Source organism: Lepisma saccharinum (genome assembly GCF_977018435.1).
Source record: "Lepisma saccharinum chromosome 9 unlocalized genomic scaffold, izLepSacc3.1 SUPER_9_unloc_1, whole genome shotgun sequence".
Classification (NCBI taxonomy): domain Eukaryota; kingdom Metazoa; phylum Arthropoda; class Insecta; order Zygentoma; family Lepismatidae; genus Lepisma; species Lepisma saccharinum.
Genome location: NW_028142890.1, coordinates 8,988 through 28,035, shown reverse-complemented (window position 1 = coordinate 28,035; position 19,048 = coordinate 8,988). Strand labels below are relative to the sequence as shown.

At 39.2% G+C, this 19,048-nt stretch overlaps 1 protein-coding gene across 1 annotated transcript in view; it reads left to right on the top strand.

Annotated features, from left to right (window-relative positions):
* The window catches only part of LOC145982116 (C3 and PZP-like alpha-2-macroglobulin domain-containing protein 8), a gene marked incomplete at its 5' end in the record, with an annotated part of 142,297 nt that extends 123,471 nt beyond the window's left edge, over window positions 1–18,826 (top strand). The window contains 3 exons of the mRNA XM_083115681.1: window positions 1,422–1,550; window positions 17,104–17,285; window positions 18,814–18,826. Of these exons, the coding sequence (XP_082971807.1) occupies window positions 1,422–1,550; window positions 17,104–17,285; window positions 18,814–18,826 (324 nt within the window). The remainder of the gene's footprint in view (window positions 1–1,421; window positions 1,551–17,103; window positions 17,286–18,813) is intronic.
* Between the last annotated feature and the right edge of the window lie 222 nt (window positions 18,827–19,048).

The following is a 19,048-nucleotide window of genomic DNA, read 5'->3' as shown; positions in this document are numbered from 1 at the left end:
TCATCATCAGTATGGTCTCTTCATCCTGATTAGCCTCCAAATAAAAATTATATTACTTTAAATTATAAATACTTTTCAGTTGGCGGCATCTTCAACATTTCAGAATTCGAGTCCGTGCCTGCGTGTGTGTGTTTCATCATCAGTATGGTCTCTTCATCCTGATTAGCCTCCAAATAAAATTATATTATTTTATATTATAAATACTTTTCAGTTGGCGGCATCTTCAACTTTTGGATATTATTTGGGGCAAACTTTCATTTTTTTCCATTAATGCGTTTCCTTTCTCCTGTTTAGCAAAGAAAAATCCTTTCCTTCCATCTGTAGTGAGCTCTAAAGGAAGCTGAGGAGCTCTTACAAACTGTCCCCTCCCTCGAATGTTTCCCAGAGGAGAAGGAAATATCATCGCTCGTGAGAGGAGACCAGAAGGAGATGAGGTTTTGGGCAAAGTGGGGACAGGGCGGGCGGTGGTTGGGGGAAGGGTTACAGAAGAATCCCCAAGTTCTTCGTCAGTAATTGGAACTCTTCGTCCAAAGTTCCGCATGCACCGCGCGCTGCATGGAAGTGGTTAACGTCAAATAATCTCGCGGCAGCTCTTTGTCACTTGGCTAACTTTCTTCCGACCACAGCTCGTCCGCATCATATGTTGCGACGTCTCAGATGCAAGGCGAAGAAAAGGTTCTACTCTTGGCAAAGTGCAACTTCTGGCGTAGACTGTTGGGAACTACCGAAAACTTTAGACTTTACTGTAAATATTTTTGCAAAGTTCTATTTTACAGTTTTCATGCACATCTTGTTCATGTTTCTTCTTCTTCTTCTTTTTTTTTAGCATGGAGCGAAAGTCACTTTCCTCCTTTAGAATCTGCATGAGAGTATGAATTAAGCTGAACGACTTGGCGGAGTGGTTAGCACTGCACGCTGCGACGCCAGTGGTCTCGGGTTCGAATCCCGGTCTGGCATGGGCTATTACATACGATGCTTCCCCATAACCTTCCCCAAAATATCAAACGGTTTGGATATACAATTTGACATAAGTTTACCCCTCAGCTATTCCATGAGGAAATACGTGGTTGATTTCATTTATTTTACTTCGCTTTTCTTCCATTTTTGACTGCTCTCGAAGGTTAGGAAGAGGAATGATATGGTGGATTTGATGAAGAGAACACAAGGAACACCAAGTCCAGACCGGGATTCGAACACGGGACCCAGGCGTCGTAGCGCGCTGTGCTAACCATTCCGCCACGGAGGTCTGCAATATGTGCAATAGCTTCACTTCAATTTGGCCCAAGGAATTCCCCCAGCAACAGACAATTTGCAAGTAACTTCCTTGATCTCGGTTTGATGTTTTCTTCCTGAATGAAGCTTGTTTTCTTGATTCCATTGTCCTTTTTTCAGCCATTTTCAATTCGCTGTACTTCTTTCAGGCGGAGCTGGTGTCCGTGGAAGGCAAGGAGATAGACAGCCACTATGTGCTGGCAAGGGAGCCAATCAAGAAATGGAACTCGTCTTCTGATTGCTACATCCTCATCGAGGGCGTGGAGCAGACGCTTCAGGTTAGTCATTTGTTTTACCCTCTTCCCCTGCGTGACAGCCCTCATCAATTTGGAGTTTTTCCCCCGACTGTCAGAGCGCTTAAATTTCTTGGTTTGCGTGATCTGGAAGGCTTCTTCTACTTCGGATGACCATCAAGGGCTGAGGAGCTTTGGAGGATATCTTGCTTCTGGAAACGAAGAGCTTTGGATTCGTGGTCTTAAGAAGTATCCCCAAGACTCTTCTTCTTCCTCTTCTTCTTCTTCTTCTTCATCTTCTTTGCGGTTTCACCTTCAGGTCTCCACGTGCGCTCCGAAGTCCATTTCAAGATGAATAACTTAGATGGCAACATGTTATTTATTCATTTCGGGGAGAATCGAGAGAAAGATGACTTGTTCTCCGGGAAGAATGATGAAATATGAAGATGCGGATGCAGGGTGATGGAGCATTTGTCTTTGACAAAGTGTTTCTCGTCAGTCGAAAAGGAGTGAAGTTGATGTTGCATTGATCTCTCTGTTGTTGTTGTTACAACGTTGACTTTAAGGCACACATGCACGTGTATTGATTGATTTGATTTGATTTTACTTCGCTTCTTGTGCCACTTTTGGCCAATTTGCTAAGATGGGGATGAGTGATGATATGATAAAATTGATGAATGGACACTCACAAACATCCATGCCCAGGCCAGGATTCGAACCCGGAATCCCTGGCGTCGTAGTGCGATGTGGTGCCCAATCTGCCACGGGGGCATACGCTCCTGTATGTATGCTGTTTCATTGTTGACACTGATAAGTATGTTTTTGCTGTCGAAAACCGGCAACATATTGGACCCTGAAATAAATCTTGTTCCGCTGCTATCTTCAACGGGCCTCCCCGATGGTACAGTGGGACCCGGGTTCAATGTCCGGTGGAAGCATATAGTGGTTGTGATCCCACTATAAACTGTAGTTCCAGTCCTGATTAGTCTTTCTGTGCATAAAGTGGACTTAAACCAAAAACTCAAACTCAAAGTCCCTGTCTCCAATGACGTCAAAAATATGTCTATGGCCTTCTAAATAGTTTACAGTGGAAAAACATTCCCTATTCCCTATGGCGTCCGTAAAGACATGCTTTCTGGGCTCTCTCCTGTTTGTCCTCTATATAAACGACATCCCATCGGTGTTTAGCCAATGTAGTTACCATATCTATGCTGACGATTGCCAATTATATATGTCGTTCCCTACACAAGAAACACTGCAATCTAATGCGTTGACATTGCTGGTATATGTGGCGGAGTGGTTACGACATCGTGCTACGACGCCAGGGGTCCCGCCTTCGAATTTAGTCCTGGGCATGGATGTTTGTAAATGTCGATTCATCAATTTTCATCATATCGTCACTCATCCCCATCTTCGCAAATTAGCCAAAAGTGCCACAAAAAGCGAAGTAAAATTAAGAAAATCAATAATGTGTTAACTGGGACGTGAAAAATTATTAGCAAGTGGTCGGTAGATCACAGCTTGCACATCAACCACATATAAGTACAGTTTGTTCTCGTACATTTCCCCAAGATATTGAAAATTATAAAAACTTGAGCCTCCCTAAGGTCACAGTCAATGATACACACTTGCTTTTCTACACAAGAGTAATATAATTTTAAATAACGCTGAACGATCACATTGCCTAGACAGACCACGAAGACGTAATATGTTAAAGAGCTTTCGGCTTACTGCACTCTCTCTACCGACCTAAGTAATAAACGTAATTACCGCAATCTAGTTCTACTGTAGAAAGCGCTGGAAATAGAAGATACAAAATACGTCAGCCAATTTCAACATATTTTTGACTTTTACTTCTGAACAGCAGATTACACAAAATGTTGCTGCTGTTCATACTTTACACAACTGACTTCTACTTAAATTCGTATTCTGGTACCTCCTCAGCCACCTGGAACAAGCTACCCCAACAATACAAGTCATTTTTCAATACGGAACGTTTAAGAAAATGAAGCTGCACTTGTTCAACAGCTAGAACCACAAACGTAATATATTACCAGGTTGGCCGACGTGCATAGAAAGACGTAAAGTATTGCATAATGACGATTAAATAGTATACATATATTCCATTGACTTATGGTATTTGTATTTGATTTTTGTATATGTGTGTATCCGAGGATACCAACTGTATTGTTTTTATTTTCATTGTGTTATCATTATTAGTTTCATTTTTCCTTATATACTGGTCAAAAAAAGTTTTGCATATTGCAAGTTTTTCATAATTCTGCATCACTGGCGCCACAAATCTCCATTGAAGCTCACACATCAACTGAAGGCCAATTCAACACACAAAAGAGCAGGCACATGTCTATAGCCGGGTTTTGAAGCATGTTTAACCTCGTGATTCACCCACCGATTGTCTCACAGTTGGTGAGAAAAGGGGGGGGGCTATAAAGCACTGGACGTCTCAAGGAAGGTTGTAATGGTTGTCATGGCGTGAGTTTACATTTTAGAAATGCCAGTAAACATACTTTCGGCAATGGATAGAATCAGAATAGTGACTCTACTACAGGAAGCTATGAAGCAAGTGGACGTAGTTCATCAGGTAGGCTGTAATCAAAGTGACGTTTCTAGAGTGTGGAAGAATTCCAGGAGACCCAATCAATAGCAGATAGACCCAGAGAAGGAAGACCACGCAAAACAACGGCTGCACAAGACAGGCATACCTATCCGTATTTCTGCGTGCAGACGTCCTACGTCCACAACAACCCAACTCCAGAAGGAGCTCCCTGAGGCCTCAGGGATCATGATGTCCGCCCAAACGGTGCGAAACCGACTGCACTATATAGGGATTCATCCCCGTCGATCTTTGAAGGTTCCCCGACTCACTGCTCGACATAGGGCACTACGCGTAAGATGTGCTAGACAACATGAAAAGTGGACCTGGGAAGAGTGGTCACAAACACTGTTTACAGATGAAGTACGGGTTAGTTTGCACCCCGATGACAACACTATACGTGTCTGGAGAGCAAATGGGCAGCGGTTCAATGAAGCGTTCATGGTGGAACGCTTCCAGCAACAGGGTGGTTCGGCACTGTTCTGGGCAGGAATCATGTTGGGTCGTCGGACGCCATTAGTTCACATACAGGGTACTATGGATGCACAGACATACGAGGTCTGTGTTCTTCGACCCATCGTTAGGGCATTTGCTCAGAATGTTGGTGCAGGATTCACGTTGGTGGACGATAATGCCCGTCCTCACCGTGCCCGTTCGGTGGACTTTTTCCTTCGAAGGCATGCAATGTGTCGGATGGACTGGCCAGCAGTCTCCCCCGATATGAATTGTATCGAACATGCCTGACACCTTCTGAAACGTGCTATTGCAAACCGCCCTCACCCACCACAAACCCTAAGTGATCTGATACACGCTGCCATTCAGGAATGGGACAATCTTCCACAACATGCATTGGATAACCTGGTTTTCAGCATGCCCCGTCGTGTTCGAGAATGTCTAGGTGTTTGTGGAGGCCACACACGTTACTGACTAGACGGTGAGGGGTTTCTGATAGGTTTACTCACCTTGGTAATTGATGATCTTTTTGTTGCATCTTACTTTGGTTAGTAAAGCAACTTTGTTTCTTTTGTTTGTTATATCTTTCAGAATTTTCTTTAACTATGTTTTGTGTTTTGTACTTTCATTTCCCTAGTCGGAGGTATCGACATGTGTAGCTTGTGTGATGCAGAAAATAAAAATTTGTTATATGCAAAACTTTTTTTGACCAGTATTTGTACACAGAAATAAAAAAAATTACTTGATTGATTTGCTTTACTTTACTTCGCTTTTTGTGCCACTTTTGGCTAATTTTCGAAGATGGGGATGAGTGATGACATGATGAAATTGCCACGGGAGCCGATACTTAAGTAAAGAAAACTGTAATTAATATTTAAACGCAAGGGAAGGTACTACTTTCTAAACTTCGACACGAAATCTAAGTCGTAAAGAAATAAATAAACAAAAAGTGCAACGTTATGTATGGGTGGTGAAACATAATTAAAGGGCAAGTGTTAAAAAAACAGCTTCTTTTCTCGGTTGTAGCACCATGCTGTCCCTGTAGCATATTTTTACTTTTAATATGTTATGGGACAGAAAAACAATTGACAGTGGAAACCAGGAATATGTGTCACAACGATGCATACCTACGGATTGAAAATGTTTTTTTTTTCCCTGAACTCATAGCCTAGAAGAGAGATCCTAATGTGCAAAAGTTACAGAAAAGTTGTTTTTCGTAGTGTCTTGAACGACGAACACTGTATGTGTGCATGTTTGCGATTGTGTGTGTATTCAAACTACCTTTATGTGGTTATCTAATAAGATATACCTAATCCATAACAAATAAATAGGGGGAACCCCGAAGAAAGCCCCGCTCCACCCGCCTACTTTTAGGGGTAGGGGCTTATGTCCTGGTGCCTTTAAAAATAAACCAGGACGTGAGATCCATTGAATGACCGTTTCCCCGTTTATTTTGTTTGTGTAAACTTTATTGTTTCAAAATAATTTAATTACAATAGCAATTAAATAATAGTAGAACGTGATTTTTGACCAAGCTTGTTCTTGTTTTCATAGTAATTTGAATATTTTTAGTATGCTATTATTATTATTATTAGTAGTAGTAGTAGTAGTAGTAGTAGTAGTAGTAGTAGTAGTAGTAGTAGTTTGGTCGTGCAGGTGTGATATGGAAAAGAAGAGATAAATACGTAGGTTGGTGAGGAAGAATTAATTACATTGAAATGAATTTGAATTTAGAGTTTATAAATTTAAAGCAGCTGAATCTGTTTAATTAGATTTCATTATGATGCGACTATTTGTCAACAAATTTCGTGATAAGACGAGTAATTAGGATATTTTGCCTTTGTTGTGACAGTTATGTTGTCGAATCAGAGGTTCGAGATGGAATGTTTGATTTAGTGTGAGAGAAGTAATAAATGAAAATTAAAAGAAAAATAATATGTGAGGTGATATACTGAAAGCATATAGATATTTATGGAATTAGGACATAAATAGTAAGTAAATGTTAAGGCAAACTATACAAAGGTTAGTATGACGTTATATTATTGAGTTGTCTCGTATAAAATAGTAGAAGTAACTACATTCCCTAAATAAGAAGATAAGAATATTTTTTTAAAAAATTAATAGATATTGTTTTGAGTCCAACCCTCACAACAACACACAATTGACTCTCACTTCTTCGAAACCTTGTAATGTATTTTCCGCACATTACATACAAAACAGTTTTCACATTTTATTGAAGATTTACAATAAAGACACAATCTTTCACAGCGTGTAAAGGACACCAAGACAAACAACTTTTCTCAGTAGCATTTTGATCACTGACGTCCCTTTTCCGTGCTACAAGCCCTTGAAAACGGTATTTTTCTCTCCTGCATATATTCAGGTTTGCTACTGTCATTTATTATTAATTGTCAGAAGTAGATATATCCTTGATATGACCATTTAAGGTAGCACAGGTCTTTTCGTAGCACTAGTTACGTAGAAGGATCTAGTTGTGTCACCTGAGAAGTAGCTCAATGAAGACAAGAATTGCAATTTGACTCGCTTGACTTAGAGGTAAGTAATGTGATCTGATGGTGTTATGTACAGTGGTGGAAAAAAGTTCTTCCCCATAAGACTTTAATGGCAGTAAATAATGCCGGAAGGGTAGACAACACACATTGCACCATTAGGTGATCGGGTGATTCTGTCTGTCTCAAGAGCAACTCGTCTTTCATGCAAAAGCCAACAGGCACAGGAAATGTAGGAAAGTCACGTGACTTGTCAGGTGGAATGTTGTTCGTTAGAAAATCGCCTTTTCTCAACCCAGGTCGCAGAACCGATAAGAGCTACCCGTTATATCTCCGAAAATGATTCCCCTAAAAACGTTGAACGAAACGCTAAAACAATTCTTGCCTTAATTACTGTATGTGCCGCAGTAGCACAGTCGTTAGGGCATTTTATTACCATGCGACAGATCTGGGTTCGATCCCCGACGGGGGATAATCGGGATTTTGTCCACCTGTTCAAGCTGCTTCGGTGCCCACCCAGCGTCGTATAAAGTGGGTACCTGGAGGAAACTCTGGGGAAGGGGGGGGGGTAAGGCGGCCAGGGGCGTGGTGCTGATCACATCATTCCCACCTTCGCCCTGATGAAGAAAGCGTGGGGCCCTAACTCCACTAACTCCACACCCCCTATACACCTTCATGGCTTGGTGCAAAGCACAAGGTAGGACTTTGCTTTTTAATTTACTATACATCCCAATTTTGTCGTAAGAAAACTTCCCAATCTCTACGTGGGCTTTCTTCCAAGTTCCGTAGGGATGTGAATAGGCTCCAATATTTCTTGACACAATTCATACATGTTATATTTCCTTATAAGAACAACAGCCGATATATTTTGTGCGCGTGTGTGTAGGGGAAGGGGGTATAATCCAAACATGTGAGGTGATCCTTTTCCCACTACCCACTCCATTCTCAGAAATAAATCGCAATTCCACACACTGAAAATGCAGCACTTTCTACGTCTTAGCATGCAAATATCTACATAGTAGCAAAGTAATGTGTGGAAAGAGAAAAATGAACGATTTGTAACGGCACTCTGGAAATTTTTTAGTTTATTTTTTTTCAATTTGAACTGACATTCATAACATTCATTAACAATCCCAATATTGACAAAAGAATAGCTTAGTCGTTCTGCTACTTTCAATTCTTCATTATCGTAGTCACCGTAACACACTCTCTCTCTCTCTCTCTCTCTCTCTCTCTCTCTCTCTCTCTCTCTATCTATCTATCTATTTCTCATCCTTCCCGATGGCGCTGTAGTAGAGGAGTCGCCTTATAATCAAGGAGTCCCCTGTTCGATACCCGGTGGAGACACAGTGGTTAGGATCCCACTTTAAACTGTAGATGAAGTCTCGATTAGCCTTTGTGTGCATAAAGTGGACTTAAAATGCCAAATGAAAATAAAAATCAAAATCACCGTAACTCTCTACAAAGCCAGAGGATCCATTTTTGAAACCTGGTGAGGCATAGATGTAGCATTGCATTCGTATCATTACCCATCATCTTCATCGTCGCGATTATCGCAAGAGGTAAAAATGCGACACAAAATAACCCAAACAGAAGCTTGGAATCAATCTGAATATTGGTTACGTTGGATACGTGGTAGAATTGTTTTAAATATCACTTCCTGTGATGTAATAGGGTTTTTGATTAGAGACCATTTGTATAATACATACCATTGTGGCGAACAATAAGTAGTTTCACGTTCACCACTCCCTTCGGTTGTTTAGAAATCGTAAGGAAGAAGGATCTCTAAATTTCCGCTTTCACATGTCAATGAAACTTTAAAATAAGTTCAGTGTAGGTCACAAAAGAGATTTACATATTGTTATGATATCTTTTAAACACCACGAAATCTAATTGCAATAGAATACGATACTACTCCTTACGTTCCTGTAAATGTTCACCATTAGTCTGGCGAAAAAAAGTAACGAAGATTTCCGTGTTTCCTTGAGGAAAGATAAGGCGCCTGCTTGTAGCAAGCAAGCACTAACTACTTCGATCAGTGACCTTCACTGCCAGAGTGACTCACAGCAGGCCTGCGCTCGTTCCAGTGTGCGTATAAAACAGGTATTTATTTCGTTCCTTACAATCCACAGTTATATCAAGCTAACATTCTAATATTTTCGTAAAATATGTAGTAAACAAGTTGTATACATTATGGTCTTCCAGAGTGTTGTTGCCTGCTATTTACACGCGGGAGATGGGGGGTGTTGTAAACATTTCTGAACTCAAAGGTCGAGTACGAAGGAAAAGTTGTGTAAACATTGGAGGTAATAACAAGGTAATAGAAGTTGAAGGAAATGCTGGAATAAATGATATCAGAAATTGAGTAAAAACAGTTCTCATCACACATAGGGCTATCAGATCACTCTTCAGCGGAAAGTAGGACTAATTGTCTCAAAATGTTGGACACGAACGCATTTGCAGTAAATATAATAGGTTACTAGCACATCTTAGCATATAACGAGAATATGACACATCTTCAGCTGAAAAATTAATGTTGAAGTGAACGGTTGAGTTCAAAATTCCTCAACTGCTAATTAATAGCACGGCTGTATGTGATTTCAACTTGTGTATGTAAGACAGAACGTTTTTCGCCGATGTGGGGCCAGGAAGAGAAAACAATCCATGAATTCGGGAAGGAAAAAAATCACAATTTCGTAAACAAAGTCTGGAAGTTCTTGTTTATTAATATGTAAAAAACTACTATACACTGGGAAAAAACAGAATTGTGTGTCTTATTTCTCCAATAAGGAGAATAATTACTTGTTACTTGGAACAAATTACCGACACTTATATCGATAAAACTTCACAAAGTAAGCACATTTATACTTATATCCGGACTTTTCCGGATCTAGAAAATCGTGAAGTAATTTCTGAGCTGGGATTGTAATTGCTTTTCCGAACATCCAGTAGCAACCATGCACACTCTTTGATTTAAGCATACTTCTCCAAGGAACCACGTTATCTTAGACTCCCCTCAGATTTTCTGTTTCTCCATCTAATTTGAAGTTACGTGATGCTCAAAATACGTATAAGACATTTGAGATTTCTTTCAAATTCCTTCCGGAGGCCAGACACAACTATAAAATGTAGGACACGTCCGGAAATAAGAATGATTCTTATAAGTCTTTTTATTTTCTTATTTGGCGTCTTTTTTCTTTCACCTCTTGCTAATCGCGACGACGAGGATGAGTGATATGATGAAATTGATGAAGGGGCACTCACAAAGAACACCCATACGCACGACGGGATTCGAACCCAAGACATCAGACATCGTAGCGCACTGTGCTAACCACTCTGTCACGGACGGAATTCTTATAGCCCTAATCGTTCATCAAGCATATTTCCTATGTTTAACTACACACGAAACATAATGAACAATCTAAATAAACAGGTGCCAGTTCACACTCTAACCGTAAAACAACATATGCATGTGAAAATGCAAAATACTATTTATTTTTAGGTAGTTGTGATTTATTATTGTATATTAAAAAAAATATATTAGTGATAAAATGACGGAAGTAGAGGAACATCTCCAATGAAACACTCATGCCTTATGGATATTTGTATTTCTTGTCAAACAAGGTTCCGAGTTCGAGTTCCGACCAAAATGGGTTCATTGTGTATGTTCATTCATATCTTTAATGTAATCATAAATCGTCGTCATGAATAATTTAACTTCAGAGGAAGAAAACTGAGGTAATTACTAATAAAAACAATAACAAATCAAATTTGATCTTAAAGCCCTGGCTTTGAGCTACATATTCCATCACGGGGATCATAGGCGTGCGCCCACGGGGCCAGGGGAGGGCAAATGCCCCCCTAATCATGGACGTCTGCAGATTTTTTCCACGAAGAGACAAGCAAGGTATTTTTCCATGGGGCATATTACCCCGATAATAGTGTTGCATTATCGCATTCCTGCATCCTCATTATAATAATTAATGTAAATTATTATGACTGAAATCAAATTATACATGTGAAAACGTACTTTTTGGTTGTCATTCGTTTTCTAAGGGGAAGATGTGGCAATCCTTGCCCCCCCTTCCAGACATCTATGCCCCTATATTATTATATTTTCACCTAGAAATTTAGGATAGATGAATCCTATCGCCGTTATTAAACTATATTATACTCTTAAAGAAAATTAAGTATTTTCAAGCCGATGAAAGTTCAAAGCAACTACGGGGGAAGGGGTGCAGTGGCGAAACCCCTCCCCCACAACCTTGAACGGAAATCAATTTTAGGGGGCAAACATGGAAGTAAAGGAAAACAAGAGTAGCAGAATCTAAGAGTAGCAGGACAAAAGGATACTCAAAATGGATTTTGTTTTCACGTCTTTCTTGCATTATTTCTTCCAGACTGCCAAGAGCACCTGTGGGGGGGAAGGGGAGGGACAGAGCTGCAATTGCCCCCTTGATTTCAAATTTTATACAAATATAAATACCTTTTGTAAAATGTTCTTGCTCGCCTCACTCGCAATGTCTACTTTTCTTGCAGTCTAGTCAAGTTCAGAGCCGTATCTAGGGGTTGACGGGAGTTAACCCTGGACGCCAAACGATCTAAATGAAAAAAAAATGTAAAAGAGAATAATATGGCGCTCCATGAATTTTTTTCCCCATATTAAATCGACATTGTTTTCATTTTGCAAAAAATTGGATCTGAAAATTTATTGGTCGCTTCGCTCGCAATTTGTTTTCTGTAATGCATTTTAAATTACCGAGGAGAGAAGTACTGCTTCTAAAAGGTTTTCTCTTAAGTGCATGAACAATTGTTTGGAGGAAAAGGAACGCGCAGATTTGAGAGACAATTTATATGATTTTTACTGTTGGTATATATATATATATATATATATATATATATATATATATATATATATATATATATATATATATATATATATGTGTGTGTGTGTGTGTGTGTGTTGTATATATATATATATGTATGTATGTATTTATATGTGTGTGTGGGGCGGGGGGAGGAGTGTGTATATATAAACACACCCATCAATGCAATAAAATTTAAACAAGTGAGATGAAATTACGTTATTCTTTTCCGGCCTGAACTATCATCAAGGCTATCCCCCCCCCCCCATAATCAGAGGTCTGCGCACGCCTATGACGGGGACTGACACTTTACGTAGGTGTAGAAACGCTTCGTACAATTTGATGATATCGCGATTACGTAATGGATGTGCAGCCACTTAACTGAACCCCCCAAAATTCACATTTTATTACTAAATTCTAAATTAGCATAATATCACATAGTTTACCTATTCATAATAATATACGCCGCTTTGGTGCACTTTGTGGATTGTGCATTAATCAACATCAGGTTAATCGCGGCAGGCAAAGTGGAGGGAAAATGACAATGAGGCACAACGAGGGGGCCCTTGGTTCCCGATTAATGAAACTTTGTCTACATGCAACTGAGTCGATGCGTGAAATAGCTGAAAATGTCATTTATTAATTTCTTAATTTTGCTTATTTTATATTGCTTTTGTAGCACTTGGCGTCAACAAAGGCGATGAGGATGATTAATGAAGTTATGAAATGGATGATAGGACATGATGATCCATGTCTTACACAAAATTCTAAGTTTGGACTAATGAATATCGATTCATCTTATCATTTGTTAAGTAGTTGCTTTGAACTCCAATCTTTTTCAAGGACTTCTGGGTTGACAGCATGTATGTTGCGCGATGATGATTCGACGAAAACCACCATTTCAGTGAACTTTCTTGACAATGACTCTAATATCAGTAAAGAGAACATTTTCTTACGAATAGCTGTTGTTAAGAAACCAATTCCTGAAACTTTTTCTGGTGGTCTCACGGCACCCAGCTGTCGTTTGTTATGGCTGGGCCTGGGGGTATGACTCACGCTGCTGTCAATACTCAATCATTCCCGAGAATCCAGGTCCGCCAGGCAAACCCAAGCGACAATTTTGTTATTTGGGTTGCATAGACAACAGGCTTTAAGATGTTACGATATCGTAGGTCTCGTGGCCCAAGAACTATTTTCCATGACTGTACCTTACGAGTAAAGGAAGGAGTTTGGGGAAGTTAAAGATAGATAGCAGCACGGGGCCAAAGAAGTTAAAGAATTATTAGTATATTTAAAATTAAGGTATGAAATGTGAAATAAGAATAAAGAGGTAGTAAATAATGATTACTAGTAGAGAAAATGATATATGAACAAAATTATCTGGATATATAGTAATATTCTAAGTTATATCAAATTTCTCATAAATAGTAAACAAACAAATTATGAGAATAGTTGGAAGAGAAACGTTTTGGTGCCTGCAAATAATCATAGTCGCCTTTTATCAGGAATTCTTACGTAACACAAGTGGTGGCACTTCGTTTGCACGACCCAACCGCAGCGTAGATGCCTCAAAAGAGAGAATGGAAGTTGAAAAGTCGTAGTTACAATTGTCGTCGAGTTGCTGCTGAGAAGCTGAGTATTTGCTGGATCGACGGTGAGCTGCTGAGAAGCTGAACTGATAGACGCGGAGGCTGACGTCATCGAGACGAGTAGTTGCTGTGTTGGTTTTATTCCATAAAAGTTGAGATATTGCAGAGACTCTTGAGTTACCGAGATATTGTGAAGACGACGATTTTCCAATTGAAGTGACTGAACTATACGTTTATATAAATATCCTCTCATGTAATATATAACTACATAATAATTATACTTATATAATGGACTCTATATTAAGAATAATATAAATTTCTCTAAGTTCATGTTACTTCATGGATGTATAGTGCACAAAAGAATATAATATCTATGTTACTTTCACTTTCTAGGTTATTTTAAATAAAGATCCTAACTGTGAGGTATAGAATAAATTCTTACCGAATAGGAGGTAGCAATGGAAATGGTCGTTCATACACTCCTTGGACAGTCACCAGGCAGCTGCGATGGGTTCTCGTGGAAAGCCAGAAGGTCGGGCGTGGACTCGGCTGCACAGGAACAAGGCGATGACGGTAATGTTCCAGAGCGTATGCAACGGTGTATGCAACGGCGCGAACAGCTTGGTGACCGCAATGGCAAACCAGGGCGTTCGGAGGCTCGGGGGTCTCGCAGAGATGCACGCTGACGCTGCACAGTGATGCAGATTTTCAAAAAAAATTGGCAAAAATCAAGAGCTCGATATTTGACCAACAAATCAATACAAATATGTAAGATTTGCATTTTTAAGGAATAATTGACAGTTTGGGTCAATGAGTGGAGGCTCATGGTGGTTCGGACACTATGCTGAACTATAGGTACAGTCCCGATTAGCCTTGTTGTCCATAAAGCGGTTTTAAAATACTCAAACGAAAAATACACACACATATGTGTGTGCGTGTGTGTGTGTGTGTGCGCGCTACTCATCCTGTTCCATGTTATTGGATTAAGAAAGAATTCGTAACATTTGCCCGTAGTTATTCACGAAATGACTATTTCCTAGCGCACTATAACTTCTAACACATTTACCGACAAAAAAATAAATGTCGCATGTAACCTTGAATCTGTTCTGCCTGGTAGCATACTTACAGGATACAAAATACTGTTTTTGAGGTCACGTTCTTTCGGAAAAAGGACTTAGCAGGTTCATATTATGCACATTCAAGGCAATCAGAACCGAGAGTTGCTATTTAAAGTGATATGTATTATGATTGTCATTTGTTATGTTCATACTTATTTGGGCTTTCAACATAAATCTTCTTAGATGAAATTACTGAAATTTATAATAGGGACATGTAAATGCATCGCTTATAATGGGGTAGGTAGGTTAGTAAAATTAAGATCAAAGCTCCGAAATATATTTTCATTTCATATTTATTCATCCCAATCTTCACTCACCCGTCTCTTTTGCAAATTTCTACTTGTTTTCACTTTGTTTGTTGTGAGTACAAAAAGGACAAAGCACAAAGAACCGATGACGGGTGGAGCGTGTGTAAATGTTCCCAATAATTACGTTTCCCCGTCGCCATAAAATTGTATTTTTGTCGGGACATACAGGAGACAAATACAGGAAGAGTAATAGGATCGGTTAGGGTCTCTGTTCGCCCGAGTTCAGAATAAAACTCAATTAATGCCTGCCTGAGCCACAAACTGCAGCTGCTTGCCTTTGTTTTTCACGAGTTTCAGATTGCAGCTCCCATTCATATCCATGTGTAATGACTTCCTTTCCTCTTTATTGTTGCATCGCCCTATAAAATCCCGTGCAAAAGAGCATCGGCCTTTGGAATTTATCGAGTGCTTGGTCTATTCATTCGCGCCGGAAAGAGCCGTGTTTGGGAAGCGCTGGTTATATTTATTCAAGAGATTGGTTGTCCATATATTCGTTTTGTTCCCGTGAAAAGTAAACTAACTCTGGTTCATTGCTGTTGCAAACGCAGCTATTCCTGTCCCAGAACGAGCAACATCCAATTTACATTACGTGGTCGATTTCCAAACCGTTTCACCCGACGTAAAAGCTCCCGAATTTCGTGCGACAGGTTTCAAGTTCGAGTCCAGATTTTCGTTGGTCACAACGTCGTGTTTCTTTGGAATGATTGAATGTGTTAATTTCTTTTATGTGTCGGCATATATGGTAGTTTGCACCCTTGAAAGTATACAAAGAAAAATCGCTTTATCTAAAAATGCTTACCTTAAAGTATAACAAGGCCCCGTGTAAAAGTTCCATTGAGAATGGTTAAAAGTGTAGGTTTTAAAGGGACATTAAAAAGGTACGGAAACTTCCTGGAAGAAAGTGGAAAATGTCCGCTCCACTCACGAAGCTAAAGAACATTAACACGGTATGTCGGGACTTGGAAAGAAATTTAGTATTATCAGGAAGAAGTTTGTATTATTTGGCAGCTATTGTTTATCCACTGCAAGAATGAAATTAATCTAAGCACACCCACGTGACTTATAAGAGGTAGTTCTGGTGTTATTTTGTGCACGAATCTCTTGGACGTAGCTATACAACTCATAATAAGCTACCATAACTTCAATGTAGCATCTATATCTTTATCATATACACTATATTCATACGCGCATGTTTCTTGCGCAACTGAAATTCGAACAACCAATAGGATTTCTTAGATGTCACATGTATTTGTTTACATTGACTTCGTACTCGGACCGGACAGAGAGCAATATTCTTTGTCCCTACCAACTGTTCTTGGGATTAGGGAATGGTTGGTTGATTTAGTATTTTAAGTCCACTTTATGCACAGTAAGGCTAATCGGGACTGGAGCTACAGTTTAAAGTGGAATCCGAACCACTATGTGCCTCCACCGGGTATCGAACCCGGGACCCCTTGATTACAAGGCGAGGGATTACGGAATGTTTAATCATTAAGTGTGTACGATCATTATTATAATTATTGTAGAATATGTTCTATATGTATCCCTATATCCACATAAATGTGTGTGTATATATATATATATATATATATATATATATATATAATGTAAATATATGTATGTGGATAAGCTTAAGGATATGTGTCCATTAATATGTGTATGTATTTATTTCATTATTGTTTCTATCCTATTATGGTCATATTTATTCTGTACATTCATTAGATATGTGATAATATTGGTTGTGGATATATGGATAATTTAAGTGTGTTCTGTGTATATATATTTATGCGAGCACGTTATTACTCTACGTTATATAAGTGTACTTATGTTATAGTTAAACTATGTAATAGCCTATGTATGCATGCTATTTAATCTCACTTATATTCATATTCACATTATTTATGTTATATTAATGCCTCTGTAATTGGAGATATCCTTTCTCTGTAGAAGGCAAATAAATAAATCTGCCGTTCATCCCCACCGTTAACCAAAAATGGCAAGATATAACAAATTAAAAACAAAAGTAAGTAACATTTAATATGAAAGGATGATCATGAGGTAAAGTTACAGTTATATTATAGTAAAAGTGAACGTTTCTCTGCAAAAATGATTTTCAACCATTTGTTTCTCTGTCCCAACAGCCTGATGAGGAAGCCTATGCCGTGATTCTATCCACGTGTCCCTGCGAGAGAGATATTCACTACATAATCACCACCAACGGACATGTCACATACTGGAAGGAGCATAGGGTACCCGACGACAAGTCCGACGACCCACCGACCCAGCAAGTGGACGGAGCTGCCATCTGCAGAGTTAATCTGAGGTAAGTTTTTGTAAAGAAACAGTTCGAAGTTAATCTGAAAGCAACGTGCACTATTATGGAACTGGATTTACAGATTTCAGTGGTAGAAGTAGTGAAATTTACGTCACAAAATGGCGTAGGGATGTTTCACGTTTGGAGGAGTAGGAGTACCTTCACCATGTCCGAATGTCCATAGTGCTGTCCGAATACATTTAGTTCTTCGTCTCCAGCATGCAGTGACTGTGGATGACCTATAAAAATATTAATAGCAAAGCTGTTGAGGTTCGCTTTTTTAGATAAATATTTTAGTTTCAATCAAGTTTTGCAGGTAACATTTTTTTTTGTAATGGATATCAAGTACAACCACAATCCCTCAATCAAATGTTAGTAAGAATATTTTATAAACATTTCAAACATTTTAAAACTCACAGACTATCACAGATACTAGAAAACTGAAGAGAACCAATAGTATTTAAATTGTCACTTTCAGATTGAGAATACGTTAAAGGATGAATACAAAATAAGAGTTGAAGAAACATATTGGTACGTAAAAGAGCTAAAAAAAGAAGTTAGTGCAGAAGGTGATATAAAACTATACTGCACTCTGTACTCATTCCCTGACATTATAATACAGACCATGACAGACTCGTAGAAATTTTGAGGTGTACGAGGTGCACCATCTCGCTGTTTCACAAATGTATTTAGGGTACAAATCTATAAAGTAGAATCGATTTGAAATCGATCATCGTTCACTGAATCAGGGGCATACCGACGGTGGGTCCAGACCGCGAAAATCGAATTTCTCTGTACATTTAGTATTGTTTTAGATGTAATTATATACAAGTCATAGCAATATTGCAGAAATTGGACTCCTATTTACAACATGAGTGGAATCTGAACAAAATTCGCAGCTCTTCTTGAACAAAACCTTTCACTACAATCACGCTTGCGAATTGATTGATTCATTTGTTTCATTTTACTTCGCTTTTTGTGCCACTTTTGGCTAATTTGCGAAGATGGGGATGGGTGATGACATGATGAAATTGATGAATGGACACTCACAAACATCCATGTTCAGGCCGGGATTCGAACCCGGGAGCACTGGCATCGTAGCGCGATGTGCTAACCACTGCGGCACAGGGGCCGGCCGCTTACGAATTGAGAGAATACATAGATTTATAAAAAATGGATAGCACTGTTGGTCCAACCTTAGAATGAACTTCTGCCGTCTTACGGAAAATATCGTATCGTTCAACTTTAGTCTTCATTTAGTTAGTTTAGCATTGAAACGACCTATATCATAAGAAACAACCCCTTCCCTTTCTCTGCCTTGAGTGGGAGTTTCTTCAGCTTTAAAATGCGTCATCTTTTTTAGAGTATAATATTGCATATTAACAGCAATAACATCACTCTACACGGATTTTTCAGTGAATATGTTAGCAAAAATTGTCCCCTTTGCCCCCTCCCCCCGCCCTCGTGCGCGCACCTATATTAAACACTTAACAGTCTATAAAATTTCAATATTCCGACATATTCCAAAGCATTTCAGGCCAGAAACATGAACTTTCCTGAGTTGAACAAACAAGAAATTACCAACACCTTCGAGAGGAATTGATATACAGCGTGTTCAGCTTAGACGCACGAGATATAATTGATAATTTTAAGTGTAAATAATGGTTTATCAACACATCTTTTTACATATCTTGATGTAGAAACTCTCCGAGTTTAGGAAAATGGTCAATGCAACTCGCTGTGTGCGCCTTCAGTTGCCAGGCAGACATCTA